Raw genomic sequence first — 19,172 nt, forward strand, 5'->3', positions numbered from 1 at the left:
TTTATTTTATATTTTTGGTTTATTTAATAGGATATTTTATTTATTCATTGAGCATTTTTTAATTTCTGTATTCATTTTCGATTGTGTCAGACATGGTCCACTATATCCAAGAGGCTCTGCTGCTTATCTCAAAGGCTGCAGTTGGTTTTATAAGCCTGAGAAACAACTGGACAAAGCCTCGGAAAAGAGCTAGTATACTAGTTAAGGGGCTATCTGCTGAACAATAGATGAGGTTAAATGAAGATGTTGTATGTAGTTTTTTAGATGGTCCATACTGCTGCCAGTCCTCGTTTTGTTTCTATATCCTAATCTTCTTTTTCCCCCTTCTCTCTTGTTTCTTTTTCCCCCATCTCTGTTCTCTGCTCCACTCTCTCTTCCTCTCTCCAAAGTAGCCTACAGCTCCAGCTGCACCTGTCACCATGCTTTTGGAATGACATGTGCAGACTACATAATGGGCACTTTATGAGGATACTCATTGTAAAAGCCTAAAATTTGACATTAGCTGCTGTTTGCACTCGTCAGGTCACCATTGTAGCAGTCTTGCTGGACAGCGGGGCCTTGCTGCCCACTGTGGTTGCACCGGTGGCCTCGCTGGCAGCAGGGGCCTCACTTGGAGGCTTTCTGGGGCCCTCACTGACCGCTGTTGTCTCACTGGGGACCTCACTGACCGCCTTGCTGGCTGCCGCAGCCTCGCTGGTCTGTCTAACTTTATTTCAACATGACAGAACAAATATTCAATTCTGACTGCATCCATGATGTTATAATACTATAGGTATATATATATATATATATATATATATATATATATATATATACCTTCACTTCAGAGGAGTCAGTAGTCCTTTCTCATTTCATAAGCACAAACCTGTACAAAGTGTATGATAAGCGTATATAGGGACTTTACTGTTGTAAACAAACTGTTACTGTAACCTTAATCTGGATTATTTGATGATTCATATTGTTGTTGGCAGAAGAGAAAATAATGCAGTGGAGTGGAGAGCACAGCAGCAGAGGAGAGCAGGCAGCATGAGAGCAGCAGAGCAGAAAGAGCAGCGTCATCAAATCTGTCATCAAGAAAATGATCAGTACATCTCTGCAGTCTTTTTCATTTTAAGTAACTTCAGGAAGATATTTTTATGTGTAACCGTCATTATAATGAATGAAATCAAAAAGAATTTATGTGAATTTTATTAAAGTCAGAGTTTCTGCTTGTAATCCACCCCGACCTTATCTGTCTGACGTCACACAACAGTGGCAGCATCCATAGAAGTGCACATTGCAAATGGTAAACCATAAACCAAAAGGCAATGTAAAGTATATTTGCCTGTGTTTAATTAAATTAATACATAAAATCATAGTAAAAGCTGGTCTGTATGTAAATTGATGTCAACATATGCCACCATTAATATTTATGGTAAACAATCTCTGAAAGTCATCTTCTCTGAACAAGTTATTATTGTTATTATTATAATTTATTCATAATTTATATTATAAGTTATTGAGATCAACTTTTGCTGTTGATGATGATGAAACGTTCACCCTCATCAAGCTGAGGGCTGAAATGATCTCCTGTTCACAGGCAAAAGGCACACAGCCGAGGCCAAGAGAGGAGGTACACACTGAGAAATGAGAAACGCCTGCTGACTTTTCAATATCACTAGATGTTGTTTCTAGAGCAGCAACAGCAAAGTCCCCACGTACCCTATATGCACTTTGTACAGGTTCACATGTTGCTGATGAAGGAGACAGGCCCACTGACTCCTCTGAGGTGAGAGCCAATTAGAGCTGATCAGCAACAGCTGTGTCACCAGCATGATGGGCTTTTTAACCCTCACATGTGGCACAGGTAGCATTTCCTCTTGGTGACTGAAGCAATGGGAGCTGTTCAGGTCTTGGTTATTTGCGTGCTGACTGTTTTTCTTGCTAAAGGTTTTTATATTCCTTCGGTTTAAAGCATGTGTTGAAGAAATTGGTAGTTGTAAAGTTATGTTTGAGCCAAAATGTTTTTGCTATGAGAAGCCAATGCCTTGCTGTAACTTCTAAAAGTTTGTTCATTCCTGAAATGTTACTGTGACAAATTGATCTGTGTTTTGAAATGGCACAAACATAAATTAACAGTGAGTGCACTGTCCATAGGCTCTTGTTTGCCAGTTGGTGGCCCAAATGAAAGACATGATGGGCTGCAGAGGAGAGTAAGAGGTAAGAACACTTGTGATATATTCAGAGCGTCAGGCTGACAGTAACTGCTTTGTACTACAGAGTTGTTGCAGTGAGATGTTACAGGAGAAGATTCTACGAAACCCTACTGGTAAAATGCATGTTGGTGTAGCGCCTTAGTTCATAATCTCAATGTAGTTAATCTGAGCACACCATGTGACGTCTACAATGGCTGTCTACATCAGTCATGCAAATAAAATATGTACATACTAGAACATCATGGATGCAGTCAGTTGCATATTCTGTCATATTGCAATAAAGCCAGGGCCGCTGTGGAGCCGGCGACGACCACGCCGGGCGGGCCCACTGTGGCGACGACCACGCCGGGCGGGCCCACTGTGGCGACGACCACGCCGGGCGGGCCCACTGTGGCGACGACCACGCCGGGCGGGCCCACTGTGGCGACGACCACGCCGGGCGGGCCCACTGTGGCGACGACCACGCCGGGCGGGCCCACTGTGGAGCCGGCGACGACCACGCCGGGCGGGCTCACTGTGGAGCCGGCGACGACCACGCCGGGCGGGCTCACTGTGGAGCCGGCGACGACCACGCCGGGCGGGCTCACTGTGGAGCCGGCGACGACCACGCCGGGCGGGCTCACTGTGGAGCCGGCGACGACCACGCCGGGCGGGCTCACTGTGGAGCCGGCGACGACCACGCCGGGCGGGCTCACTGTGGAGCCGGCGACGACCACGCCGGGCGGGCTCACTGTGGAGCCGGCGACGACCACGCCGGGCGGGCTCACTGTGGAGCCGGCGACGACCACGCCGGGCGGGCTCACTGTGGAGCCGGCGACGACCACGCCGGGCGGGCTCACTGTGGAGCCGGCGACGACCACGCCGGGCGGGCTCACTGTGGAGCCGGCGACGACCACGCCGGGCGGGCTCACTGTGGAGCCGGCGACGACCACGCCGGGCGGGCTCACTGTGGAGCCGGCGACGACCACGCCGGGCGGGCTCACTGTGGAGCCGGCGACGACCACGCCGGGCGGGCTCACTGTGGAGCCGGCGACGACCACGCCGGGCGGGCTCACTGTGGAGCCGGCGACGCTGCCGAGCTGGGCCAAAAAGGGCATCTGGTGGCCTTTCATCAAGAAGCCATAAAAGTATGGGACTAGGAACCATGCAGGAGTTCACTTGCATCCAAGGTTTTGCTTTTTGCCTCTGCTTTAAATAAAACTATGAACTTGCTTTTGTTTCCTCAGATTTAATGAAAAGGCTCACTGACAACAGCCTATGGTTTCCAACAAATCCCTGTATTGGCTGTTTAAACCAGGAGAGCTTTCTGAGTTTAGCCAATTGCATCAATTCAGCTCAAAGGGTTGCTGCTGCCAGGATACTAACCACAAAGATGTGTTCAGCTTGTGTTTTAGAAGCTAAATGTTGACTCGTTTCAGCTGGCAAGTTTCCAGTCTGCCCTGTCACATTTATAGGCTACAATTTGTAGTAGGCCTTTTGCTGCTTCACTACGGTCTGCAGCACTTACAATTACTGAAAGCAGCCTCTCAAAGTAAACTGTTAAATGCATGAATGCAATACACACCGAAATCACATGCGCTGATAAAGAAATGACTGTGCAGTTGCAGGTAAAACTAGTTCTGGTGATTGCCCAGTCTACATGCGGGTTCCAAAACGTCCAAGCAGATTCACACATCAAATTCTTATTGTGACCTGACAAGTGCAGACAGCAGCTAACGTCATTATTGGGCAATTACAATGAGCATCCTCATAGCACCCATTATGTGGTCGGCACATGTCATTCCAAAAGTATAGTCCTGTGACCACAGGTGGCACATCCTGTCTAAAAATGATGCAGGAAAAACTAGTCCATGCATTTGTTACTTCTAGGCTGGATTACTGCAATTCCTTATCAGGCTGCTCGAAAAAGTCCGTTAAGACTCTTCAGCTGATCCAGAATGCTGCAGCACGTGTTCTGACAGGAACCAGGAAAAGAGATCACATTTCTCCTGTCGACGTCATTACACACTAAGAGGGGACTAAAAAGTGAACAGGGGCCATTTTTTAGGTTCCTTGTTGGACATGCTTTAAATCATGTCTAAAACCATCTGGTAAATTTTTTAAACTATTGTCAAGAGGGGACCTGCAGGTGTGTGAGTGTTTAAGTCCATACTCAGAAGTGCCTCTAGTGGATCAAGCAGAGATTTTAATGACTCATTCACACACGTCGTTCTTAACACTCCCCTATAGAGTGAATGGCTTGCAGCCCCAGGGAGTCTATCAGACTGTAGAGGGGCTATTATACAAGCTACTCAGTAAAGAAAGCTGTCTCTTGAAACACAATTTCTTAATTTTTTCTAACAAAATATAAAGGCTGAGTTTTAGTCGATGTCTTGTGTTTTAAGATCAACATGTATTAAAATAAAGGGTTACACTGACGGCCTGGAGAGTAAAACGAATTTTAGATTCTAAATAAGGGAACAAAAATAGAAAAACAACCAGGGTAGAATAATAAATAAAATGGTCAGTATAAAGATACTTTTATGGTTTTAATTCATTATAAAAAATGAATTAATTAATAAAAAATTATTTGACATCTAGAGATTTAAACTTGTTCAGTCGCAAAATACTAACCTGACCAGATTTCACAAGCACTGGACATCAATACTTTTTTCCCCCATTATATTTGTGTGCTTGGTCTACACTTAAAGATATACATTTCATTTATTGATTTGAATTACAGAAAAAGGGACCACACTTGTACTGTGTGGAACGACAGGAGTCCACTGTTCGCTTGTACATGATGACACAAGTTCCCTCTTAGATAGCATGGAGCGATAATCACACTCCAACTTGTGTGAAAATAATAAATAAGCAAATTTAATCATACTTTTGAAACAAAATAAACTAACTAAATAGTCTCTTTATTTTTTATACATTCTTTGGAAACAAAATATAAAGGCTGAGTTTTAGTGGATGTCTTGTGTTTTAAGATCAACATGTATTAAAATAAAGGGCTACACTGAAGGCCAGGAGAGTAAAATGAATTTTAGATTCTAAAAACCAGAACAAAAATAGAAAAACAACCAGGGTAGAATTAGAAATAAAATGGTCAGTATAAAGATACTTTCTTTACGGTTTTAATTAATTATAAAAAAATGAATGAATTAATAAAAAATATTTGACATTTGACATCTAGAGCTTTAAACTTGTTCTGTCCCAAAATACTAACCTGGCCAGCTTTCACAAGCACTGGACATCAATACATTTTTTTTTCATTATATTTGTGTGCTTAGTCTACACTTAAAGATATACATTTCATTTATTGATTTGCATTACAGAAAAAGGGACCACACTTGTACTGTGTGGAACGACAGGAGTCCACTGTTCGCTGGTACATGATGACACAAGTTCCCTCTTAGATAGCATGGAGCGATAATCACACTCCAACTTGTGTGAAAATAATAAATAAGCAAATTTAATCATAATTTTGAGACAAAATAAACTAACTAAATAGTCTCTTTATTTTCTATACAGTTTTTTAAATCAAAATATAAAGGCTGAGTTTTAGTGGATGTCTAGTGTTTTAAGATCAACATGTATTAAAATAAAGGGCTACACTGAAGGCCTGGAGAGTAAAATGAATTTTAGATTCTAAAAACCGGAACAAAAATAGAAAAACAACCAGAGTTGAATTATAAATTAAATCATTAGAGGTAAGATACTTTCTATTCAGTTTTCATTAATTGTTAAAAAAGTATTTCACATCAGACTTTGACTACAGCTTTAAACTTGTTCAGTCCTAAAATACTATACTGACCAGTTTTCACAACCACTGAATGTCCAACCTGTGTGAAAATAATAAATAAACAAATTTAATCATACTTATGAGAAGAAACTAACTTAACTACAGAGTGTCTTTATTTGGTATAATCTGTTATTGTAAGAAAATATAAAGCCTGAGTTTTTATTGAAGTTATTTTCAACAAAATACAAAGGCTGAGTTTTAGTGAAATTCCTAAATTGTTTCAAGCTTCAGACTACTAAAATGATAGACTACCCCGTAGACAGCAGAATGAGTATTTTAAAAGCACAAAAAAAGTGAAAGTAAAAACAAAATGAATACAAAGGTCAGCTGCAAAATCTCTTCATTTTTAATCAATAGATTTAATGCTGTTAATTATCATGATACATGACCAGTGTTTGTATGTGTCATAAATCTATATTTAGGAAGTTGTTGCTTGCAAACACATTGACAACAGACCTGTCTGTCAATTGAATAGTTTCCTAAACACCGCTGCACAAATCTATCCAACACAACGTTGTCAATGTCGGAGACCCACCTTCAAAAAAGTTATCAGCAAGCATGTAAGGAGCCTACCAAATAAGGATAGCTATGTTAATTTTAGAATACAGCTGTCAAAGTTAGCACGCTGTGCATAACTGGTAGTCAGTAGGTGTGTCCGAGATGACTGTGGCTGACTTTCACCGACTTGATAGTCTAAGTGAGCTGCAGGCGACTGCAGGGGCGGGGTATAAAAACAGCGTTGTCAAGTCAGACGCAATCTACCTCTGGTAGACTGTGTGATCTTACTGTAAGCTTAGACCAATGATCAGGCAAAAGGTGGTTCCAACTTTGTGCAGCCAGAGAAAAGCTACTGATGAGACATCATGGTGACGTTTTGCAGCTCACATTAGACTATCAAGTTGACTGCAACATTCTGCCTATTTGACTAAAAATTATTTAGTAAAGTAATTATAGCATAAAACTGTAACTGAAACCTTCAAGAGCCTGAAGTTTAATCCTGAAGGTGAGACGACATGAAATCCAGAGGCAAACTCCTTCCCTTGGTGATCAAGTATTACAAAGCTAATTAGCAACTATTGTACAGTTGAAATCACATCATGTCGAAACTAAAGTGTGAAATGTTGAAAAGGTTAGTTTAGCTACAAATGAACAAGTTCATATGTGCGTGTTTAGGTTTTATGATGTGGTATTTAAGGTGCTAAATGAAGCCTGTCTCTGAAAAATTGAAAATCATTCTAAAAACTCATACAGAATGCTTCAGCAGTACATTTGTTCTTAGCCTTAGAGAAAGGTCCAAAGAGACATTCAGACACACTTTACAAATAATATGAAATAAGCAAAATGGACAATTCTTAAGAAAAAATGATAATCTAAACCAAATATATAAGCTGTAGTGTGGTTGTTTTTGTTTTTTAGTAAAGTGTCACCAGCAATGTTCTCATTGTAGCTTTTTGAAATGTGGGGTTAAACATTTGTTGGCGAATAGAGAAGCATATTTGAGGGCTGTAAAATGGTGCAGCATGTAACAATGGAACTTAGAGTTTGCATCAAGTGGAGAACACACAACCAGTGCTGCATTAAGTTCACACTAATATTTGGCAGGTATTTGTCTTTATAGATTTTTACATCTCAGTATTTTTAACTTCTTTCTTTAGCATGTACAGTTTAAATATGTGTTAGTGATTTTAATAGCCATTGAAATAGTGATGAGTTACCTATAGCTCATCTCAGAACCATCACAACGTTGGATGGCTATTCATAACACAAGTTGTTCAACCACAAATAGAAAACAGCACAAAATATACAGAACTATGTTGAAGCAAACTTTATTGAATGTGCTTTTAAGCTAAGACACACACAAACTCCTAAACGGAAAGTTCCTCATGTGCCCACCCTCTTCTGTGTTCTTACACTGAACAAAATTATAAACGCAACACTTTTGTTTTTGCCCCAATTCCTCATGAGCTGAACTCAAAGATCTAAGACTTTCTCTATGTACACAAAAGGCCTATTTCTCTCAAATATTGTTCACAAAACTTTGAAAATCTGTGTTAGTGAGCACTTCTCCTTTGTCGAGATAATCCATCCACCTCCCAGGTGTGGCATATCAAGATGTTGATCAGACAGCATGGGTATTGCACAGGTGTACCTTAGGCTGGCCACAATAAAAGGCCACTCAAAAATGTGCAGTTTCCCTGTATTGGGAGTGTCCGGGGGGAGTCTGGAAACCAGTCAGTATCTGTTGTGACCACCATTTGCGTCACGCAGTGCAACACATCTCCTTTGTATAGAGTTGATCAGGTTGTTGATTGTGGCCTGTGGAATGTTGGTCCACTCTTCATTGGCTGCGTAATGTTGCTGGATATTAGCAAGACCTAGAACGCACTGTTGTATACGCAGATCTAGAGCATCCTAAACATGCTCAATGGGTGACATGTCCGGTGAGTATGCTGGCCATGCAAGAAATGGGATTTTTTCAGCTTCCAGGAATTGTAATCCTTGCAACATAGGGCCGTGCATTATCATGCTGCAACATGAGGTGATGGTCGTGGATGAATGGCACAACAATGGGCATCTGGATCTCGTCACGGTATCTCTATGCATTCAAAATGCCATCAATAAAATGCACCTGTGTTTGTTGTCCATAAAAAACACCTGCCTATACCATAACCCCACCGCCACCATGGGCCACTCGATCCACAACTAGGACATCAACAAACCGCTCACCCACACGACGCCATACACACGTCATCTGCTCTGCACAGTGAAAACTGGGATTCATCCATGAAGAGAACACCTCTCCAAAGTGCCAGACGCCATCGTATGTGAGCATTTGCCCACTCAAGTCGGTTATGATGGCAAACTGCAGTCAGGTCGAGACCCCAGAGAGGATGACGAGCATGCAGATGAGATTCCCTGAGATGGTTCCTGACAGTTTGTGCAGAAATTATTTGAGGATGCTAAACGATTCTTGCAGCAGCTGTCTGGGTGGCTGGTCTTAGACAATCTTGGAGGTGAAGATGCTGGATGTGGAGGTCCTGGGCTGTTGAGGGAATAGAGAATTGGTTTGTTATCAAACCCAGACATTTGTTTTACAGTACTTTAATGCCACTGTGTAATCGTTGAGGACTTCTTTAGTACCATAACAAGGAGTACTCTCAGAACCGGGCCCCTTCTTTGGAGTCAGTGATGTGTCTTCAAATATATTCCTGCAAGAATTCTCCTGGCTCAGTGTTTTTGGTGGTGATTTTTCCAAAACCTGATAAATACTGAATAAATGAATTATCTGTCAGTCTGTCTGTCATCAAATTCCATGAACGACCAACACTATCTCAGCAGTTCTAACACTCGATGAGGATCTTATGCAATGTCACCATAAGGGTTTGGATTTGTATCTACATTTATATAATACACATCAAATTTGTACACTATGTATGATGGCAGTGGGTATTTCTTATTTTAATTGTTGCCTGCTTAGCTTGACCGACTTGCTGAGAGTTGTATGACAAGATCAATATTGTTCTCATATCTGAACACAAAATCAAGCTATGCCTTTAAACCATTTTCAGGTTGCACCTTACATGGCAACATATAACTATATATAGTTACCAATATATGGTGTCTTGACTTATAACAAGTTCATTTAAGATTATTGTTTATACAATGAGAAGAACAGCATGATAACTTGGGTGACTTTGTAAAACAATATAAGCTATCAGTACTTTTTCTGTGTACATATGTGTATATAGGAATGTAAGGAATAAAATACAATAAAAGTAGAATCAGTTAAAATTCTATGTATTAGTATAAATAATATTCATACTATATACACCCTATATACAATATACAAGTAACATTCTACCTAGGTGTAAAAATATTTACACACTAAGCAATCAATATACAATAACAAACTATCTGTACAATCTGATACAGTCAGAATATACTATGTTATACAATACTATATATATGTACATGTTTATATTTAAGTTTGATTAGTTACAAACAGCCTTGATGAAAACATACAAGGGGTATTGGTAAAAATGTTCAACTTACCTCTCGCTTTGGTCTTCAGGATGGATAGACGAAAAAGTTTTTCAAAAGAACAACACAGGTGAAATATGTCTACATACCGTTAAGATAGACAGATAGATAAATGGATGACTGGTAAACGATTAGTAAGAATAGTAAAGAAATTTTAAAGTTGGTTTTCTCCTTCAAAAAACTGCATACTTGTCAACACTTCCACAAGACACCAAAGACTGCCATGCACCTTCTCTGAGGAGCCCAGAATATATATACACAATCCTGACTAGCTATCTGGACAGTGATTGGTTCTTAGGATAAGACATCAAATGCTAACTACTGCTGGCATAGTAATGCAAATGTTCTCTGGCAATTAGATATAGGTTTGATTTACTTTTGTTTACTGTGGTAGACATGTCAGACATACTGCTTGAAGGTATTGTTATGGATTTTTTAGAAAGAGTTACACATGTCTTCAGTTAATGATGTAGATTTAAAAGAATCCTCTACATTTAAGTGACTAGAGCCTATGTGATTCACAAATGTTTTAAGGTTGAAATGTTGAGAGCTGTCTCTGAGAAGTCATCTTGGGTGAGGGTTGTGAAGTTTCAGTCATTGTTCTCCATTGTGTGCAGCGTGGGGGATGGTTTCTTGTTGCTGACGATGGTCGTTAGGGCGTCAAGATCGCAAACCAGTGACTTGGCCTTTGGTAATGCAACTTCTCTGGAGTCTTGTGGGAGATATTTTGAAACTGTAAAGAGCGGATGTACAATACTCCACTTTTGTTGAAAATTGTACCCTATGTTACAAGCTACTCACAAAAAGTAGCTAAATAAGGTGTTTTACACCAGAAAACATCTACTAAGAATTAGCATAATAACCATACATATGTGCGATTTAGTACACCCCCCAAAAAATGGGGTTGAATAACTTTTAAAATATCACCAAATGAATTTTAAAGCGATTGTGTATAATATGGAGTTAATTTATTACACTAGTATGGACAAAAATACAGCAACACCTACACATTACTTTTATGACATGACCATTCTAAATCCATAGGCAAGATTTCCCTTAACAACCCATGAAAACACAGCCCCTACCAAATTTATTAGGACAGGGGACCTTGTCCATATAGTGTATTTGGATTGAATTCTATCTCAAAAGAAGGAAGACTGATGGTCTCTCTGATTGGTCTGACACATGATCAACAATGCTTAAAGTCACTGAAAAGGTTTACAAGCAGTGGGAAAGTCACAGAGATGGAATTTAAATACCAAATTAGGTGATTAAGGTCTTAGTTTTAGAATGTCTGGCTCCTGTGGACAAAGAATTGAAATGATAATCAATCATTTAATATGTAAGGCTTACAATGAATGTCAACCAGGCATTCATAGTCATTCAAATTCTAGGTCACTCTCTTCTGATGAATTTAAACTTCTACGTACATACGTAGTGGTGGAGTTACCTACAGCCTGTCTCAGAACCAACACGATGCCTTATTGTCTTGCTCAGATTTTGATGATTTGGTCATTTGTCCTTGCTTTTTGTGCTTCTACCATAGGTATTTAGGCTATGTAGTTAAAAGGCTTCTGTTTTATTTGCCTTAATTGTGTTTATTGAGTGTTTAATTTATTTTGTGTTACATGCCACTTGTGTCAGGGATACTATAATTTAACAGAGTGGTGAGAACTTCTCTCAGGCTTACCAATATTGTAAATATGCTATACAAACTGGCATACACTTCTTTTAAGCGTATTGTTGAAACCCAAAATGTGTGGCCATTATAGTGCAGTATACAGTAAATTGAGGGTCAAAGTTAAGAGAGAAGAGAGCAAGCTTTCAGTTTATGAGCGTGTGTCTTCAGGAGCATGTGCACCATACACAAATGAGTTCTTACTGCAGTGGCCCAGTTCTAATCAAACCTGAGGCTTATTAGCATGCATCTCCTCTCTCCTGTATTTATTTTCTCTCTTTGGCTGTACCATCATCAGATTTTTATTAGAATTGGGTGTTTGGGCACTTTTACTAAACATATGTCTACATATATTTGTACCGTTTTCTTTTTGTGGTTGTAGGAAACTGTGTTATGAATTAGCATCCAATGCAGAGTTAAGCTGAATACAAAACCCTGGAGAAGTGTGAGTGCTGTCTCTGAGAGGTGACCTGGAGCAGGTGAGGGGTGTGAACGTGTGTCTGATTGTCTGCAGTGAGAATCTGTGTCTGATTGTCTGCAGTGTGGGGGAGGGTTTCTTGCGACCAATGATGATCGTTAGGCCTTTGAACTTGAACTACTTAACATTTTCAACATTTCACACTTGCACCCAATATTGTGTCTCGCCTAGTCATGTAAACTTAGTGTCTCTTCAAACCCCAAGTAACTACAGATTATATTTAGTTTAAATTATAAGTTTCTCTTAGAAATTATCAATTTCTTTTTTATTTCTTCTTGCTGGAGTGTGAGTGTCAATCCATGCTATCTAAGAGGGAACTTGTATCATTATGTACCAGCCAACAGTGGACATTTTTGTAATGCAAAACAACAAACAAAATGCATTCCGTTACATATAGACTAAAGATACATGTACATTGTAAAATTGACTGAAATCCTGTGATTGTCATAATTGGTCAATATACTGGGAAAATTGGGGGGCTAAATCCTTTCAAAGGGCTGGTGAAAGTTCATAATAAATCTGTTTTTAGCAAATAAAAAAAGAACATTAAGAATCTTCCTGCTGACCATTTACTTCCTAATTTAAATTTATTTATCATGCTTGAGGAATATTTAATGATGTTGGAGTGTGACTGTTGCTCCATAGGATCTAAGAGGGGACATGTGCCCTATGTAGCAACAGTGGATTCCTGTCATTTAATGTATCATCGGTAATAGTCTTTTTCTCATGGGTAATGTGGGTTACACATTTCTTAGCAAAGGACAGCAGCTTCTCAGGTGGAGGTTCAAACTTCAGGCTCTTGAATTTTTAATTTGGTTAAAGTTTTGTGCTTTAATGTTTTAGTTATGAGCAATACTTTTGAATGAAGAACATATTATGAGTTGGAAAAGACTTAATTGAGAGTTATTTGGAAACTATTACTTGTTACATAACAATAGACCTTATTTACAAGTATAACTAAAGATTCTATTTAGGTTAGATTATAATTTTCTTTTAAGAATCATACATTTCTTTTTTACTCATCCATGTTGCAGTGTGAGTGTCGATTCATGCTATCTAAGAGGGAACTTGTGTGATTATGTACCAGCCAACAGTGGACATTTCTGTAATGCAAATCAACAAACAAAATGCACACCTATAAATATAGATTAAAGAAACAAGTACATTGTAAAATTGATTAAAATCATGTCCTAATTGGTCAATATCATATTTGGAAGATTTGGGGGCTAAACCATTTCAAAGGTCTAGTAAAACTTGATAATAAATCAGTTTTTAGCAATTAATAAAAAAAATTCATACAAAGTATCTTGCTGCTGACCATGTTATTCCTACTTTTTATTTATTTATCTTAAAGTACTTATGACTCCCCTGACTTGTGGGCAGCCCTTCATTTTGATGCAGTGTCAAGATTGAAAATGGTTAAGCCATCAACTAAAGCTGAGACATCATATTTCATCACAAAACAATAATAACAAATCATGCTTGAGCAATATTTATATATATATTAATGATGTTGGAGTGTGACTGTTGCTCCGTACTATCTAAGAGGGGACATGTGTCGTTATGTAGCAACCAACAGTGGATTCCTGTCATTTAATGCCATACAAGTGTGGACCTTTTTTTCTGTAGGCAATGCGGACCAGTAAATATTATGCATTCCTGATGAAAACTCATCAGGACATTGATGCTTCATGAATTAATTTGGGTAGCCCTTTATATTAGGGCTTGTCCATAAAGTACACAGGTACATCTAAGCTTGCTAGTCTGTAACTAAACCAGCATTTTCATTCCACACTTTACCAAGGGATCGACTTTGCCTCTGGATGTCATGTCATCGGTAATAAGTCTTTTTCTCATGGGTAATGTGGGTTACACATTTCTTAGCAAAGGACAGCAGCTTCTCAGGTGGAGGATCAAACTTCAGGCTCTTGAAGGTTTAAGTTGGTAAAGTTTTACTTATGAGTCCCCTAACTTGTGGGCAGCCCTTCATTATAATACAGTGTCAAGATTGAAAATGTTTAAGCCATCCATTAAAGCTGAGACTTTATATTTCATTACAAAAACATAACAAATCATGCGGAATAATTATTGATGCTGGATGTTGGAGTGTGACTGTTGCTCCATACTATCTAAGAGGGGACATGTGTCGTTTTGTAGCAACCAACAGTGGATTCATGTCATTAAATGCCATACAAGTGTGGACCTTTTTTTCTGTAGGCCTAATGCAAACATGAAAATACCATGCATTCCTGATGAAAACTCATCAGGACATCAATTTATTTGGGTAGCCTTTTATCTTACAGTCTGAAGCTTAATACTAGTTAGGAAATCTACTATTGCTGAGCCTTTAAGTTTTGTTACAAAAGCATATTATCAAATCATGTGTCAACAGACTGCTTAGTTGAGATTATATTTATATGTATTATTGTTTTTGCTTTCGTTTGTCATACATGCTATAGTTTGAATGTCAAATTATCCTTATTAGAAAAAGGATAACTCATTATCTGTTGTCTGACCTCATTATATTCATAAATGACTTTAAAATTAACCCCCTAAAGATATCCAAATAGCCTTAACAGAGTGTAGTGGATGTGTGATTCAAAACCAGTCTAAGATTCAGTTATTAAGAGCAAATACAAAGTAACTCTTTAAAATGCATACATCACCATTCCACACAGGTCATAAAAACGACCATCCCACACAGAAGAATATGAATTCCCCTAAGAGAAAATTAAAATAAGTGCACTAGTGTAATAAGATATTTTATTGTTATTTAAACAGTATTTGAAACCTAATTTTTGTTGGTAATACTGTAGTGCTTGATATCAATGCATGCAGCAAAGTTACTTCTTTACTACTTTACTACTATTTATTTTCAGGGGTTCGCAGGTGTTCATCTGCTGAAAACCAAAACACCGTGACTTATTGACCCTTTTGCAACACCAGGTCAGATCTGACCCGGGAAGACCAAAAATTTAATAAATTTGAAAAAAATACCCACAATTCAGTGAAAGTAGTGATCATTTTGTTTGTTTGTTTAGAGCATAGTGTGGAAGCATCCATGTTATTTTGGCGTAATTTCATGAAATAAAACCACATTTTTCATACAAAAGAATTTCAAAACGGGTCAAATTTGACCCAAAGACAACACAAGGGTTAAATAAGAAACAGCATCAAATTAAAATAAACCAATAATGGCTGCTGATCTGGTAAATGAGGTTGTGCCTGTACAGCATCTGAGGTATTCAGTCACACCAGGTTAAACAGTTAATTATCTTTCAGAGACCTACGTGACTCCTGAATGTAGCCTCATGTATTAGCATGAGGCTACATTCAGGAGTCACAGAGGAGAGCGACCCCAAACATGTGCCTTTTCAGATTTCATAATGTGCTTCGATCTGCATCACAAAACATAATGTTATGATTTTTACTTCCTCCCAATTATGTACATCAATTCTTGTTTGAAAACATTCACAGTATATCTGGAAAGCTTTCAGTGGCTGGCTGGGGAGGAAAATCAGGAGAACATAAACATCACCATCACCATATTGGGACAGCTGTGGCTCGTGGGTAGAGCAGTCGTCCGCTAACCAGAATGTCGGCGGTTTAATCCCCGGCTTCCCCAAGGCTGCATGTTGAAGTGTCCTTGGGCAAGACACTGAACCCCAACTTGCTCTGGTTGGCTGTGCCATCAGTGTGTGAAAGGAATGTTATTTCCTTGCTGATGTGCAGTTGACTTAGGCTCCCAGCCATCAATCAAAAGACTAGAAAGGCGCTATAGCATTTACATTTATTATTTAACAGTATAAACATGCTTGCCATTTTGGCCAGTTTGAATTAAATAAATGCCGCCTGTTCCCATTAGCTGTAACTAACTTGACGTGTACATCTATGTGGCACAACTTTCTTTTGTTGGTTTTTTTGCTGAATTCATTTCAGAGTCTATTTAAAATCAATCAGCTATGTTTGTTTTTGGTGGCTCTAATCATTCCTCCTGGCTGAAAAATCTTTCTCTCCTCACATATTAACTTAGGAAAGTATCCACAGTTCTCTTGAGCTAGAATTTCAAGTTAGTCATATCAAAGTATTTTTTTAGCTTCTATCCCTCCACTCAGAAAGGAAACAAGAGCAAGGTCATCGGTAAGGGATGTACTTGTAAAGGATCAAAATAATATTTCATTTGTGTGGTCCAGGTTTGTTGTAAAATGTCAAATATATTAAGACTCTCCTGCCTGCCTGTTTGATGAACAACCTGTTGATGTTTAACATGAGTTGCAGCTGGTCCAAAGGAGCAATCCAGTTATCTGGACTGATATATTCTTAAATTGATGTCAACATATGCCACCATTAATATTTATGGTAAACAATCTCTGAAAGTCATCTTCTCTGAACAAAAGTTATTATTGTTATTATTATTTATTCATAATTTATATTATAAGTTATTGAGATCAACTTTTGCTGTTGATGATGATGAAACGTTCACCCTCATCAAGCTGAGGGCTGAAATGATCTCCTGTTCACAGGCAAAAGGCACACAGCCGAGGCCAAGAGAGGAGGTACACACTGAGAAATGAGAAACGCCTGCTGACTTTTCAATATCACTAGATGTTGTTTCTAGAGCAGCAACAGCAAAGTCCCCACGTACCCTATATGCACTTTGTACAGGTTCACATGTTGCTGATGAAGTGAGACAGGCCCACTGACTCCTCTGAGGTGAGAGCCAATTAGAGCTGATCAGCAACAGCTGTGTCACCAGCATGATGGGCTTTTTAACCCTCACATGTGGCACAGGTAGCATTTCCTCTTGGTGACTGAAGCAATGGGAGCTGTTCAGGTCTTGGTTATTTGCGTGCTGACTGTTTTTCTTGCTAAAGGTTTTTATATTCCTTCTGTTTGAAGCATGTGTTGAAGAAATTGGTAGTTGTAAAGTTATGTTTGAGCCAAAATGTTTTTGCTATGAGAAGCCAATGCCTTGCTGTAACTTCTAAAAGTTTGTTCATTCCTGAAATGTTACTGTGACAAATTGATCTGTGTTTTGAAATGGCACAAACATAAGTTAACAGTGAGTGCACTGTCCATAGGCTCTTGTTTGCCAGTTGGTGGCCCAAATGAAAGACATGATGGGCTGCAGAGGAGAGTAAGAGGTAAGAACACTTGTGATATATTCAGAGCGTCAGGCTGACAGTAACTGCTTTGTACTACAGAGTTGTTGCAGTGAGATGTTACAGGAGAAGATTCTACGAAACCCTACTGGTAAAATGCATGTTGGTGTAGCGCCTTAGTTCATAATCTCAATGTAGTTAATCTGAGCACACCATGTGACGTCTAGAATGGCTGTCTACATCAGTCATGCAATAAAATATGTACATACTAGAACATCATGGATGCAGTCAGTTGCATATTCTGTCATATTGCAATAAAGCCAGGGCCGCTGTGGAGCCGGCGACGACCACGCCGGGCGGGCCCACTGTGGAGCCGGCGACGACCACGCCGGGCGGGCTCACTGTGGAGCCGGCGACGACCACGCCGGGCGGGCTCACTGTGGAGCCGGCGACGACCACGCCGGGCGGGCTCACTGTGGAGCCGGCGACGACCACGCCGGGCGGGCTCACTGTGGAGCCGGCGACGACCACGCCGGGCGGGCTCACTGTGGAGCCGGCGACGACCACGCCGGGCGGGCTCACTGTGGAGCCGGCGACGACCACGCCGGGCGGGCTCACTGTGGAGCCGGCGACGACCACGCCGGGCGGGCTCACTGTGGAGCCGGCGACGACCACGCCGGGCGGGCTCACTGTGGAGCCGGCGACGACCACGCCGGGCGGGCTCACTGTGGAGCCGGCGACGACCACGCCGGGCGGGCTCACTGTGGAGCCGGCGACGACCACGCCGGGCGGGCTCACTGTGGAGCCGGCGACGACCACGCCGGGCGGGCTCACTGTGGAGCCGGCGACGACCACGCCGGGCGGGCTCACTGTGGAGCCGGCGACGCTGCCGAGCTGGGCCAAAAAGGGCATCTGGTGGCCTTTCATCAAGAAGCCATAAAAGTATGGGACTAGGAACCATGCAGGAGTTCACTTGCATCCAAGGTTTTGCTTTTTGCCTCTGCTTTAAATAAAACTATGAACTTGATTTTGTCTCCTCATTTTTCAGAGATTTAATGAAAAGGCTCACTGACAACAGCCTATGGTTTCCAACAAATCCCTGTATTGGCTGTTTAAACCAGGAGAGCTTTCTGAGTTTAGCCAATTGCATCAATTCAGCTCAAAGGGTTGCTGCTGCCAGGATACTAACCACAAAGATGTGTTCAGCTTGTGTTTTAGAAGCTAAATGTTGACTCGTTTCAGCTGGCAAGTTTCCAGTCTGCCCTGTCACATTTATAGGCTACAATTTGTAGTAGGCCTTTTGCTGCTTCACTACGGTCTGCAGCACTTACAATTACTGAAAGCAGCCTCTCAAAGTAAACTGTTAAATGCATGAATGCAATACACACCGAAATCACATGCGCTGATAAAGAAATGACTGTGCAGTTGCAGGTAAAACTAGTTCTGGTGATTGCCCAGTCTACATGCGGGTTCCAAAAAGTCCAAGCAGATTCACACATCAAATTCTTATTGTGACCTGACAAGTGCAGACAGCAGCTAACGTCATTATTGGGCAATTACAATGAGCATCCTCATAGCACCCATTATGTGGTCGGCACATGTCATTCCAAAAGTATAGTCCTGTGACCACAGGTGGCACATCCTGTCTAAAAATGATGCAGGAAAACTAGTCCATGCATTTGTTACTTCTAGGCTGGATTACTGCAATTCCTTATCAGGCTGCTCGAAAAAGTCCGTTAAGACTCTTCAGCTGATCCAGAATGCTGCAGCACGTGTTCTGACAGGAACCAGGAAAAGAGATCACATTTCTCCTGTCGACGTCATTACACACTAAGAGGGGACTAAAAAGTGAACAGGGGCCATTTTTTAGGTTCCTTGTTGGACATGCTTT

The 19,172-nt window shown here is 40.5% G+C and overlaps 2 protein-coding genes across 2 annotated transcripts in view; one reads left to right on the forward strand and one right to left on the reverse strand.

The window, feature by feature from the left end:
- Positions 1 to 2,446: 2,446 nt before the first annotated feature.
- Positions 2,447 to 18,208, reverse strand: LOC119916490 (mRNA decay activator protein ZFP36L3-like). Its single transcript, XM_038736526.1, has 2 exons — positions 18,026 to 18,208; positions 2,447 to 3,232 (listed from the first exon to the last, which is right to left on the reverse strand). The coding sequence occupies exons 1-2, from the start codon at positions 18,206 to 18,208 to the stop codon at positions 2,447 to 2,449; spliced, it is 969 nt and encodes a 322-aa protein (XP_038592454.1).
- A 486-nt stretch (positions 18,209 to 18,694) lies between these two features.
- The window catches only part of LOC119916492 (2-oxoglutarate and iron-dependent oxygenase domain-containing protein 3-like), a 21,063-nt gene continuing 20,585 nt past the window's right edge, over positions 18,695 to 19,172 (forward strand). Inside the window, exon 1 of the mRNA XM_038736527.1 lies at positions 18,695 to 18,712. Within this exon, the coding sequence (XP_038592455.1) occupies positions 18,695 to 18,712 (18 nt within the window). The remainder of the gene's footprint in view (positions 18,713 to 19,172) is intronic.

The sequence above is a fragment of the Micropterus salmoides genome, unplaced genomic scaffold (assembly GCF_014851395.1).
Source record: "Micropterus salmoides isolate LMB-PRFRI ecotype aquatic unplaced genomic scaffold, ASM1485139v1 Ms_hic_scaffold_21, whole genome shotgun sequence".
NCBI lineage: Eukaryota > Metazoa > Chordata > Actinopteri > Centrarchiformes > Centrarchidae > Micropterus > Micropterus salmoides.